This window comes from Vicia villosa, unplaced genomic scaffold (assembly GCF_029867415.1).
Source record: "Vicia villosa cultivar HV-30 ecotype Madison, WI unplaced genomic scaffold, Vvil1.0 ctg.000487F_1_1, whole genome shotgun sequence".
Classification (NCBI taxonomy): domain Eukaryota; kingdom Viridiplantae; phylum Streptophyta; class Magnoliopsida; order Fabales; family Fabaceae; genus Vicia; species Vicia villosa.
Genome location: NW_026705236.1, coordinates 705,001 through 718,874, shown reverse-complemented (window position 1 = coordinate 718,874; position 13,874 = coordinate 705,001). Strand labels below are relative to the sequence as shown.

The 13,874-nt window shown below is 32.8% G+C and overlaps 2 protein-coding genes across 2 annotated transcripts; both read left to right on the top strand.

Annotated features, from left to right (window-relative positions):
• Positions 1–1,976: 1,976 nt before the first annotated feature.
• Positions 1,977–2,531, top strand: LOC131628873 (uncharacterized). Its single transcript, XM_058899679.1, has one exon. It carries the CDS (start codon positions 1,977–1,979, stop codon positions 2,529–2,531), a length of 555 nt encoding a protein of 184 aa, XP_058755662.1.
• A 5,201-nt stretch (positions 2,532–7,732) lies between these two features.
• LOC131628872 (uncharacterized) lies at positions 7,733–8,431 on the top strand. Its single transcript, XM_058899678.1, has one exon. It carries the CDS (start codon positions 7,733–7,735, stop codon positions 8,429–8,431), a length of 699 nt encoding a protein of 232 aa, XP_058755661.1.
• The last annotated feature ends 5,443 nt before the right edge of the window (positions 8,432–13,874 follow it).

Genomic DNA, 13,874 nt, shown 5'->3' with positions numbered 1-13,874 from the left:
GGGGAAAACTGCAAAGACTGAAGCCTGAGCTAAAGAGCTTTAGTAAGGGTCTGGCCAATATGAAACATCAATTGGAACAGGCAAGGAATAATCTGGAGCTAGCACAGAGGGATCTCAGGTTAAACAATATGGATGGGAGCAGAGTTACAAAGGTGACAAAGTATACTGAGGAAGTCATTAGACTTCATGAGCTAGAGGAGCAGATGCTGATCCAGAGGTCGAAAATAGATTGGCTGAGACTTAGTGATGACAACAACTCTTATTTCCATGCTTCCATCAAAGCCAAACACAAGAGCAAGAGCATGAATATGCTGAAGAAATCTGATGGTAGTATGGTGTCAGAGCAGGCTGGTATTATGGAGGAAGTTATGCAATTCTATCAGCAACTCATGGGAACCAAGGACAACAATCTGAAGCATGTGGACATTGAGGCAATGAGAAGAGGAAAACAAGTCAGTCCCAGTCAAAGAGATCACCTCACTAGTGATGTAACTGAGAAGGAGATTTGGGAGGCTTTGAAGGGTATAGGAGACCTTAAAGCTCCAGGCATTGATGGCTATGGCTCTAAATTTTTCAAGGCCAGCTGGAATATAATAAAGCAGGATGTGATAGCTGCAGTCCAGGAATTCATTGTGAAAGGTAAGTTGTACAAAGCTTTCAATAGTACAATTGTCACACTTATTCCAAAACATGAGCTTGCGAATGAGGTGAAAGATTTTAGACCCATTGCTGGATGTACAACTTTCTTCAAGATTATCTCCAAAGTCTTAACTAATAGGTTAGGCACTGTGCTCCCTGACATAATTCATCAGAGCCAGGCAGCTTTTTTGAAAGGCCAGGTTATCCAAAATCATATTTTGCTAGCTTTTGAGCTCATGAGAGGTTATGACAGGAAATGAGGTACACCTCGATGCATGCTTCAGATTGACCTTCAGAAATCATATGATATGGTGGACTGGTCAGCCTTGGAAACAATTATGAGTGAAATTGGCCTGCCAAATAAGTTCATAAAATGGATCATGTTGGGCACCTCCACAGTCAGCTATAGGTTTAATGTCAATGGTGAATACTCTGAGGTATTGAAAGCAAGGAGAGGCATTAGACAGGGAGACCCCATCTCCCCACTCCTATTTGTCATTATGATGGAATACATGAATAGAGTAATGGCAAAGATGATTAATAACTCAGATTTCCATTTCCACAGTAAATGTGCAAAATTAAACCTCACTCACCTTACTTTCGCTGATGATATCTTGATGTTTAGCAGGGGGGATACTAATTCCATTAAGCTTCTCATAGAAGCTTTCTCATCCTTCTCTAAATCTACTGGACTCATAGTTAACCCGAGGAAATGCAAGGCTTTTTTTGGAGGTATGAATGATGCTACAAAGGCAGAGGTGATGATATCTACAGGCTACATGGAGGGGCATCTGCCAATCAGGTACTTAGGCATCCCATTATCGAGTAAAAGACTGCACATGAGCCATTATCTTCCTTTGATTGATAAAATTAGTAGCAGGATAAAGCATTGGACTACTAAGCTGTTGAGTATAGCTGGCAGGATCCAATTGGTAAAAAGTGTGGTGGCATCCATAGCTCAGTATTGGATGTTCAGCCTTCCTTTGCCTGACTGTGTCATAAAGAAACTTGATTCCATCTGCAGGACATTCATATGGTCTGGAAAAAGCACACCTAGTAAGAAAAGCCCTGTTGCCTGGCAGAAAGTATGCAGACATCTCAAGCATGGAGGTTTGAATATTCTTGATTTGAAAACGTGGAATTCTGTAGCACTCCTAAAATGCCTCTGGAATATCAGTATGGAAGGAGATAGCCTTTGGGTAAAATGGATTCATACCTATTACTTAAAGGGAAGAGATATAATGCAGGACAATCATGGCAAAAACTGCACCTGGATACTCAAGAACATCATGGCTTAAAGAGTGGAGATAAGACAGATTGCAAATATATGGCAGAGTATGGCTGCACTTGGTAAATTCAAGATGATGAAAGTCTATGAAGCACTGAAGCAAGAGAGCAACACTGTTGAATGGTATCAGGTGCTGGCACATAACTTTGCCCGGCCAAGAGCAAAAACTATCCTTTGGTTGGCTTGTCAAGATAGGTTACCTACTAAAACTAGATTCAAAAAGTTTGGTATATTGCAGCATTCCTTATGTGAACTTTGCAATAAGGCTGATGAGGATCGTGACCATATATTGTTCGAATGTCAGGATTCAAAGAGCATTTGGAGTACTGTGCTTGATTGGATGAAAGTGCAGGTTCCTAGCAGACTGGATCTTACCTGGATTTTGAGGAAATCTAAAGGCAAGGGCTGGAAAATGGGAATACTTAAGGCTGTTATAACTGAAACATGTTATAACATCTGGATGTATAGAAATTCAAAGATTTTTGGTGAAGAGGGTATAGTTAGAGATAGACAGTTGGTAACTAGAAACATTACAGATACTATTGTCTATAGAGGGTGGATGAAACCCAAATATAGGACTCATATAGTTAATAACCTCATGTAAATAGGCTCAATTTATGGTTAGAATGCCCTGCTCTGTAATAGTTTCTTTGAAGTAAATAAAAGCTTTTATTTCAACAAAAAAAAAAATATCAATTTTAATTATAGGGAACAACCATTTCAAATTTTAGACGATGAAATAAAACATCTTATAAATTGAATAAGTACATTCCTTTTAGAATAAAAAAAGATATGTTAATAATTTTGGAAATTTGTTATATTGAATTAATAATCATACACAAAATTAGAATGAATTTATTATATTAGAATGACCCAAAAATTGCCATATTCAGTTCATTTTATTTCTATCGATTAATAATTTTTTTTCGTTTTGATACTTTGTTTCTTTATTCTTTTGAATCTATCAACTACTATTTTTAGTATATTAAAAAAATTATAAATTTTGATTCCTCTAAATTATTTGCTACTATTTTAATTTAATTTTTTTTTTGCAAAGTTTCACGTGGTGCACTTGTGTATTTCAAATGATTTTTTTATGACATTTCATCAATACAAATTTAAATTATTATTAGTTTAATAATTTTCCTATTTAATTTTTAAATTTTATTAATTTATTTATAAATCTGAGTTAAATTTTAATTGTTAAAATTAAAATTTTAGTTGTATTTTTTTATAAATTTTATTACTTTTAGATATTTTATAATTAACGTAATAAATTTTAATTAAAATTAAAATTATATTTTGTAATTAACTATTAAACTATTTATATTTATAATTTAGCTATTTTATAATTAACGTAATAACTTTTAGATAATCTCAATAATTTAGTTAATAGTTACAATTTTATAAATAATTTATTTAATAATTCAACTATTTATTTTTTAAATAGTTAATAATAGTTAAAAAATAAATTAATAAAAATTAAAGTTATAAATAATTAAATTAGTAAAATAATAATATTTTAAAGTTTTATCAATGGTATATAAAATACTCACGATACTTGTATATTCAGTATATTAAAATATATATAAGTTTTTTGATTAATTTATATATTCTAATGATTATTTAATGCATAAAAAATCGTTGAAGAAATTTAATTATAAATAATAACTACAAAATATTTTAATTTAAAAAAAGATGTTAATAATTATTATTATATTTTAATGATGAGGATATATATTTAATAATATCTTTTAATTAATACAATTAATTATACATTAATTGTATTGATTCTCCTTTATTTTAATTTTTTAATAATTATTGAATTTTTTCGGAAATGCATATCCGAAACATTCCAAGACCAAAAATTGGAATATTTCGGATATGCATCTCCGAAGACACCTCTCCAAAAAAAAAAAGTGATTTCGGAAATGCATATCCGAAAACACTTTTTTTGTGTTTTCGGAGATACATCTCCGAAAACACCTTTTTTTGGTGTTTTCGGAAGTGCACTTCCGAAATCAATTTTTTTCATAAAAAAAGTGATTTCGGAGATGCATTTCCGAAATATAGGGGTATTGTGAGAATTTCGTCGGAGGTGACCAAGAAGGTTAGGGGGTCAATAAAGAAATTTCCCAATTAAATCCGTCTATATTATGAAAATGGATAGAATAATTTAAATCATTTCAGAAAAATTATTCGAGGTTCAATCACATCAAAAAATTATTTATAAAAAAAATGACAAATAAAATAAATAGTCATGAATAATACAACAGTTTGTTAAAAGTGAAAGCAAATTCACAATAAATTAAAAAAAAAATCAACAAACACAAAAATTTAAATTCTTTATTCAGTTCCATCAAACAATATATTCTAAAAAGGAAATAGTTTTCTCATTCACTATATTTTCAAAAATTATTATAAATGAGCTATGTTAAAACAGTCACTAAAATTCTTAAAATTAAATCTTATTTTGTACAAGAATCACTCAAATGCAAAATTTATATGAATCACCCATTATAATATGTTTAGAAATGTTTCTCAATTCTCTTAAATATCCCCAAAGATCTATAAAAAATTGGCTTAATTGCAATTTTGGTCCCTCTATTATCCATTTTTTTGGGTTTTGGTCCCTCTATTTTAAAATCCGGAATTTTAGTCCCTATATTTTAATTTTTTGAGAATTTTGGTCCCCCTGCAAATTCGAAGGCAATTTTTAATAAAATGACGCTCTTATTGATGATGTGTCAGTGTCAGTTCAGTAATAATCTATTCAAAAAAGCTATTTTTATTTAAGATTTATGTTAAAAATGTCATTAATCTGAGTTCCATTTTATTAAAAATTGCCTTCGGATTTATAGGATGACCAAAATCCTCAAAAAAACTAAAACAAAAGGACTAAAATTCCAGATTTTAAAATAGGGGGGCCAAAACCCAAAAAAATGAATAATTGGGGGACCAAAATTGCAATTAAGCCAAATTAAAAAATTTAAGAATACAATCATAGATATTTCTAGCTACCGTCGTCTTCTAAGAGTGTATTTGAATGAATAATTGGAAATTTTTAGAGCATTTAAAATTCTAAGCAATTCAAATGATTCAATTGAAATTCATTTAATTTTAAATTATTTTGTTTGGATGGATTAATAAATAATTTGTTGTTAAATTTTTTGGGCCATTTTTATAAATTTTAAAAGTTTTGGACTAATTTAAAATATGAAAAATAAGGACGGATTTGCGATTTTTGAAAATTTGATGGGAGCAATTTTGTATAATTTTAAAAATTATTAGGAACTTATTTGCAATTTATAAAAAATTTAGGAATGAATTTGAAATTTTCATAAAATATGAGGACCATCTTGCAAAATTTGAAAAACTAATAATAAACAATTTAAAACTCATATTATATTGAGTGAAAGCGCAATTTCAAATTCTTTACTTTTTTTTTGTTTTCACCATCAATATCCGACCCACTGAACTGACTAATCCAGTTTGGAGGTCAGTTCTGGCATCAAGTGGTTCCAGCGCCCTCTCGATCATAGTTACGGGAGATCGAATCGTGGTCCTCCCTACCAATATCAACGTCAATCACCACTAGACCAACTAACAATTGGTAAATCCTTTATTTTTTGGCGTCATTTAAAGTTTCTTAAATTTAACTTGAATACAACACTTCATAAATTTACATCATTTTAACAATTCTTCATATTTTTTATTCAAACAATAAATTTTGATCAAATATTTTAAATTCCCTCAAAAAATTATTTCACTCATTAAAATACTTCATCATACATACTATTAGTTTATATAGAATTGTCGTCACTTCATTGCTTTGTCTTTCTGACTATATTCTAAAAGTTGTAAAGACAAGAATAGATATACATATTTATTACAATTAAGACTCAACGGATCCTTAACTAACACAAAACACAACCTATTAACTTTTAGACTTAAACAAATTTATAAATATTTTTTAAAATATCTTTTATAAAAACTTAAAAATATCATAAATATATATATTAATATCTTTTATATTAATTTAGAGTATTTTAAAGTATTTTTTTTCGATTTTAGAATGTCTAAATTTATTAAAGTATCTTTACATTTATATAAAAGATATCCATAATATTTTAACATCAAAGAACAAATTCGCAAACCGAATTAACCAAATTCGATATTCGCAAATTGTCTGGAATAAATATACTTATTGATTTTCTAATTTTTAATAATTTTAAAATATGTTTTGCTAAATTTTTTTAAAAATTACTTCTACGCACACTTAATATAATTCTAATGAAACATGCAGGACCATAAGTAGTAGGTGAAGCTTGTGCACTGTTATTCACCATTTCATGAGAAACAGATTGTCTAACTTTCATGCGGGAAAGTTAGACTGACTTTGAGAATTTTGGGGCCATTGGATTAATTGGAAGGTATTCAATTTGCCACGTTACCTTCTGTTTCACTTTTCTTGTTTTAAAAAAAAATCACATAAGCAGCCATCACACATGAAGACCATCTATAGACCGTCAATGTCTCACCTTTCGTCGCCATTTCTCCTCTGCTCCGACCATAGCTCCAATATTCAAAGTAGATGATTACTTAAAAAAAGTCTAATTTATTAAGTTTTGTTATCCTGTGTTACTAATCCAAATCACACTCTCATATAAAAGTAGGGGTTTTGCATTTGTACTGGTTGAAAAAGCATGGAGATTTTGTATTTTCCTAAAAATTGTTACATAATTTCATACTCAACATAATTTAAGAAGAAACAACTCTAATTATTCCTTCATATTCACACTAATTTTCATTGTTAATGTCAAATTTTCCAACTTTATGCTAAGAATGAGATTATTGACTGTGGAATTATGAATTTGTGAAAGTTGAAAGGCATACATGTCAACGGTGGTACAGGAAGATAACAATGGTAAATGGCAGTGGTCTTAATGACCGAAGGGAGATAACAATGGTGTGTGGCAGGTCTTAGTCAGCGGCAATAGTGGTATGATGGCGGTTAATTGGCTTGGAGACAGTGCTGTGGTGAGAGAAAATGCAATTATTTAAAAGGGATGTGGCATTGTTTTAAGCAAGAGATTGATCCAACAGTCCAAAAAGAATGAAAGTTAAAGTAACTTTGGCGCTTCAAAGTTAGACAATCTGGATCCCCATTTTAAGGCAATGATATAAAAGGGTGTTCAAAATATGGTTAACTGAATTGTATACTTGAATTGAATTGCATTGCATTGCACCATATAAAAACAGATCCACTTAAATGGTTAATGAACTGAACCATTTAATTTAAACAATTTAAGTTCAGTTTAAAACCGGTTCAGAACCAGTTTCCTTTTATAAACTGGTTTAATCATATAAATTAATTCTTCATTTTTTAAATGAATATTTTGTATAGAATATTTGTTTTACATTTTCAAAAATATGTAATCAATATTTCATATTTTTCATAAAACACTTGATTTTACTGTATTTTTGGAAAAACTCAATTTTACAGTATTTTCAAAAAACCAGATTTTCAATTATTTTCAAAAAACTCGATTTTACTGTATTTTTCAAAAAACTCGATTTTACTATATTTTCTTAAAACTTGATTTTACTGTAATTTTGGAAAAAGTTGATTTACTGTATTTTCAAAAATCTTGATCTTACTGTATTTTCAAAAAAAAAATCTGATTTACTTGATTTAGACATTGGGACTCCGCTCTCATCATGTATGTGCTTGGAGGAGATCTGAGTATGAATAATGTGAAACAATTTATGATAAGGAACTAGAATTTTGTGAAATTACCGGAAATGTATTTCAATGATGAGGGATACTTCATTCTGCGATTTCACTCTATGGATGATAAAGATTTGGTGCTAACGAAGGGCCCCTACACCATTCACAATATGCCTATGCTGTTGACGGACTGGAAGCCTAATTTTGACCTTAAGAAGGACATGCTTCGTACGATACCAATTTGGGTCACACTCCCCCATCTGCCACTGCATTTATGGGGTCAGAAGAGTCTGAGCAAGATTGGTAGTGCTCTGGGTACCCCAATTGTAACAGATGAATGCACAGCGAATAAATTACGGGTCTCATACGCACGCATACTTGTAGAGATGGATATCACAAAAGCACCAGTTACTGAGATTAACATTAGGGATGCTGAGGGTAACAAGAGAAAGCAGGTTGTTGAATATGACTGGAGACCGAAATTTTGTGAAAGATGCCAACGGGTTGGTCATAACTGCTTGGATAATGCTCAGAAAAAGCCAGTGAAGCAATGGAAGCAAAAGAGTATACCAAATGATGCTGAAATGGGGAAGGCTACATCCTCAGTGATAATTCCTCAACAGATTACCACTGAAGAAGAGGTTTGGACCACCATAGAAAGGCACAGAAAGGGGAAAGCCATTGTTAATGAAGGAATACCTCAGATTAGACATGACAATTCTTTTGATCCACTAACTCTTGAGAATGAGGGGTTAGTGAGTAATGGAGGATGATGCTGGTTTCTTGGAACATCCGGGGGCTGAATAAATCAGGTAAGATTTCTGAGATTAGCTCCCGACTCAATAATCTTAGTCCTGACATCTTAGTTCTTATAAAAACTAGAGTTACAAGAAATAATCCTGGCTGTATTAGAAATAAACTGAGAATTCATGAGGCTTATTTGGATAACTATGACAACCATTACAATGGTCGTATTTGGCTCAACTGGAATGATAGGAAATATGTCATTAAGATGGTGTGTTCTACTGACCAGTTACTTCACTGTGGAGTTTATGATTGTAGAGGTGAGTTCTTGTTTTGGATTACTGCAATCTATGCATTAAACCAACTTGATAAGAGGAAACTTCTTTGGAAAGATATCGAGAGAATCAGTCATACTTTGAAGGGCCCTTGGTGCTTATTAGGTGATTTTAATAATGTTATCAAGGCTCAGGATAGAGTAGGTGGCAGACTGGTTATGGACTCTGAGTTTAGGGATTTGAGAGAGATGATGGATAAAAGTGGCTTGGCAGAAATGGATAGTATGGGTGAGTATTACACTTGGTCCAATAAGCATATTGATGGAGTGATCTACTCGAGGATTGATCATGTTCTGGGGAATGTAGATTGGTTTACAACTTTCCAGGATTGGACACTATACATCAAGGAGCCACATGTTTCTGATCATGCACTATTATGTTTGAGCAGTCAAGGACATGATAGGAGAAGGAGCATGGGGTTCAAATTCCGCAATAATGTGACTCAATTAGAAGGCTACCTTCACACTGTCTCCCAAAGTTGGTCTCGAAGGGTATCGGGTAGCCCTATGCATATAGTTTGGCATAAGTTGAAGCGGCTGATCCCTGTCATTAGGAAGTTTAGCAAGCCTTTGAATGGACTGAAAAGACAGCTGAGTGAAGCAAGAGACAACCTCCTAGTGGCACAACAGAGTCTAACTGCAGATAGGCATAATCCTGCTATCATCCTGAAAGTTAAGGATTGCACTGAGAAGGTTTTACATCTTGCTGAATTAGAACAGGTGGACATTGCCCAGAGAGCCAAAATTGAAGGTATTCGTGCTGGAGATGGGAATAATAAATACTTCTATGCCTCAATCAAGCAAAGGCAAAAACAGAACACCATTAGTAGCTTGGAAAGAGAGGATGGAACTATTGTGGCTGAACAAGGTGATATTGAGGAAGAGATACTGAGATTTTACACCACTCTCATGGGAACAACTGCTGAGAATATAGAAGAGATTAATTGCACAGTTTTGAGGCAAGGTACTCAGGTGTCATATGACCAAAGGAAGTTCCTTATCAGACCTGTATCTCAGGAGGAGATCTATGCAGCTCTTAAGGGCATCAATGACAACAAATCACCTGGAATTGATGGATTGGGATCTGGATTCTTTAAGAGTGCCTGGAATATTGTTGGAGGAGATGTGGTTAAGGCTGTGAATTCATTCTTCACACAAGGCAGACTGCATAAGGGAATGAATACCTCTGTGATCTCTCTCATCCCTAAATCTAACATGGCTAAAGCTCCAAAGGATTTTAGACCTATCTCCTGTTGTACTACCTTGTATAAGGTTATCTCAAAGGTTTTAACTTGTAGACTTGGAGCTGTGCTCCCCTCCCTTATATCTAAGAACCAAGCAGCATTTGTCAAAGGTCAGAATTTGAAGGATCATGTACTATTGGCATATGAACTTATAAGGGGTTATGAGAGGAAACATTCTACCCCGAAGTGTATGATGCAGATTGATCTGCAGAAAGCGTACGACATGGTTGACTGGAGGGCATTAGAGAGAGTCCTTGAGGAGTTTGGCTTTCCTGCTATGTTCACAAAGTGGATTATGCTAACAGTCACTACTGTTACTTACAAGTTCCAGATAAATGGCAGGATAACTAGAAGTATGAAGGCTAGAAGGGGGATTAGACAAGGAGATCCTATCTCCCCCCTCCTTTTTGTTCTCATGATGGAATACCTCACTCGTACTCTCATGCAGCTTGATATTGACCCTAAGTTCAGGTACCACTCTAAGTGTAAAAATCTGAAGCTTATCAGCCTTACCTTCGCGGATGATTTGTTGCTGTTTTCTAGAGGAGATAAGGATTCAGTTACTTTATTACTTGCTCAGATGGAAAAATTTTCCAGATCCACAGGTTTGATTATGAACCCTAACAAATGCTTCCTATATTGTGGTGGTATGGTGGATGAAGATAAAGAAGTTCTACAGGGCCTTACAGGATTTAAAGAAGGTAAATTACCTTTTAAATATCTTGGTATACCCTTAACTAGTAAGAAACTAGCAGTGAAGTACTACTTGGTTCTGATTGATAATATAGTTCAGAGAATCACACATTGGAGTTCCAAACTTTTGACATATGCTGGCTGGGTTCAGCTTATAAAGAGTGTGCTTTTTTCTGTAGTGAACTTCTGGATGCAAGTCTTGCCTTTGCCTAAAACTGTTCTTAGTCATATTAATGGTGTCTGCCGTAGCTTCTTGTGGACAGGTGGTGGAGATATCTCACGAAAATCTCCTATTTCTTGGAAGAATGTCTGCAGACCTAAGGCTCAGGGGGGAATGAGTATCATTGACCTTGAGAGTTGGAATAAAGTGTGCATGCTGAAACTTACATGGAATGTACACAAGAAAGCTGACTCTTTGTGGATAAAGTGGGTACATGAATATTATCTGAAAAATTCTGATTTCATGCAGGTTCAGCTGAAAGATAGTCAATCTTGGTTGATGAAGCATTTGCTCCAATCCAGGGTGCTGTATCAGGAGCTGAACATAAGCAATGGTGGGATGTTTCAGGCTAAGAAAGTATACAATGCTGTTATAGGTACTGAATCCAGACCTGCATGGAGGCATCTGATGTTTGGGAACTTTGCTAGGCCACGTGCTGTGTTCATCCTTTGGCTTGTTTGCAATGGAAGATTGGCTACGAAGGCTAGACTGAAGAAATATGGTATGATTAGTGAGGATAATTGTTGTTTCTGTCAGGAAAAAGAGACGTTGAATCACTTGTTTTTCTGCTGTCCCAGTTTGAAGATTATTTGGGATAAGGTTCTTAGATGGATCCAAGTTAATCATACCCCTTTGCCTTGGGATGATGAGTTGGATTGGCTCAATAGAAATTGCAAAGGGAAGAGTTGGCGAGCTAGTCTTATTAAGTGTGCCATCACTGAGGCTATTTACTCGATTTGAAACTTACGGAATGATAGAGTGTTTGGTCATACTACTGTTAGAGGCGATATAGATAAGGAAATCATAGATAGAATTGTGTATAGAATTTGGAATGTCAAGAAATATAGGAGTTATATTGCAGGCCTAATGACATAGGCGATGCTGTTTTATAGTTTCTCTCTTGTTTTATGGGCTTTGAGCTTGGCTGGATCGTGAGCGATCGCCGTGTACATATTGTTTTTTGAATTAATCAAAATTTATTGATTAAAAAAAAAAACAATTGATTTTACTGTATTTTCAAAAAACTGGATTTTAGTTTTTTTGGAAAATACAGTAAAATAAGGTTTTTTGAAAATACAGTTAAATCGAGTTTTTCCCAAAATACACCAAAATCAAATTTTTAGTGTACTCGAGCTAATATCAGTATGGACACCAATATTTATACATCTACTCGTATGTTATGGGTACCTATGTACCACACCCATATATGTTTATCTGTATTTCTAATAAAAAATTATAGATCAATTATAACTTATCATGTTATATTTAGTTTTAAGTAGCATTAAAAAGAATTCAAGGATGTTATGGTTGAGTTATAAAATAAACAAACACTTATATTAAAATACATACATATTTAAAAGTAATGTATTAAATAAATTTGAAAAGCATGCATGTTTATGTAATAATTAAAATTAAAATATGTAAATATATACTATACCAACTTATTTTAGTGGGTAATTGTTCGTAACCATGTTCGTGCCCATTTTGTGGGTTTTAACTCTACCCGTTGTAGGTAATTTTTGTGCATACCCATTAGTGATGAGTCCAATTGTCATCTCTAGAAAGATTAGAAGTTTCATAACAACAACCATTTTTAAAAGAGAAAAAAAAGGAAAACAATAGATGAAGATAAAATTTAATAAGTTGTGTCTAGATTATAAACCAATATAGTTTTACTTGTTAACATTGAAAGAGGACGTTACAGTGAATTTTTAAAAATAAGTTCGAAAATATGATTTTCAGAATAAAGTTAGAAAGTAAAAGAAAAAAAAGGGTTAATACCTATTTTCCTTTTTTGCCATTTGAGCGTAATTAGGAAAAAAAATTGTAAAAAAAAAATTGAATTATGTCTCTGACTTATGAAAATTCTCCTGATTTAGTCTCTCATGTAGGTCAATCACTAAAAAAATTTACTACAACAAAAATAAATTTAGGCAACAATAAAAATTTGCGGCCTAAAGTAAGAAAACCGTAGCTTAACTTTTAAGAGACAGTTTTCTAAGCGTGGAGTAATTGGTAGTTGCCTATTCCCGTAAGGCACAATTTTTTAAATTTAGCCAACAATAATACAAATGCGTCGCCTAAAATATTTGAATTTGTTTAGCCCGCGGTTGTTGCCTATTGAGTTTGTTTAGTTTGTTTAGAACGCGGTTTATTTTTAGCCACGGTATATATAACTGTTGCCTTAAATTTTATGCTACATTTATTTTAGGCTACAATTGTAAACTGTGGGCAATAGATTTTTTTTATTTAAAAATTGACCTTCAAAAGAGAGACCAATTCAGTATTTTTTCCACACATTATGGTTAAGTATGGATGTGGATGGCCTTATGACAAGTCTCAATTTCTTTAGCTTATTTGAAATAACATTAGATACATTAATCCTTATGGATTATCTAAATATATATTGCTAATGGACATAAGAAGTGTGGAAAGCAAACTTCTGAATGAACTTCTACTCATAAGAATTTACATTTACATTTAGAAAGTTCTCTTACATTGGACTCTTTTCCAAAATATAGAAAAGAATACAAGAATAATCTAAAACAAATTATGAAATTAGGACACTCAAATTTTAGTACCATGAATTGTGAAAATCTTGGTACAACCTTTAATCAAATTATATAAAGCCCCCAATAATATTATAATAATTGTCACTCACCGGTTATAACAGAAGACTTATCTAGGTTGTCAATTTTTTCTCGCTTTTCACCGAACTCCCACTCTCGCTATTGAAACATAGTTTCTCCAAGTCCTTTAATAACTACTTAACCATAACGAAAACTCTTCACTTTTTCTATGATTTATCAATATGATGTTACAGCTCTTGACCGGACCCTTTAAATTTTATCTTCTCAAAAGTCATATCTCTTACAATTGTAACCATAAAGATATTTATGCATCTTCTTTGCATCTCCTATCCCATAACCTTTGCTTACAAGCATTAAAAGAAATACTTTATTTTTTCAAATATGCATCTA

Excerpts from the sequence above, each read along its gene's own strand:
- LOC131628873 (XM_058899679.1), top strand. The coding sequence starts at position 1,977 with ATGGCTGCACTTGGTAAATTCAAGATGATGAAAGTCTATGAAGCACTG.
- LOC131628872 (XM_058899678.1), top strand. The coding sequence starts at position 7,733 with ATGTATTTCAATGATGAGGGATACTTCATTCTGCGATTTCACTCTATG.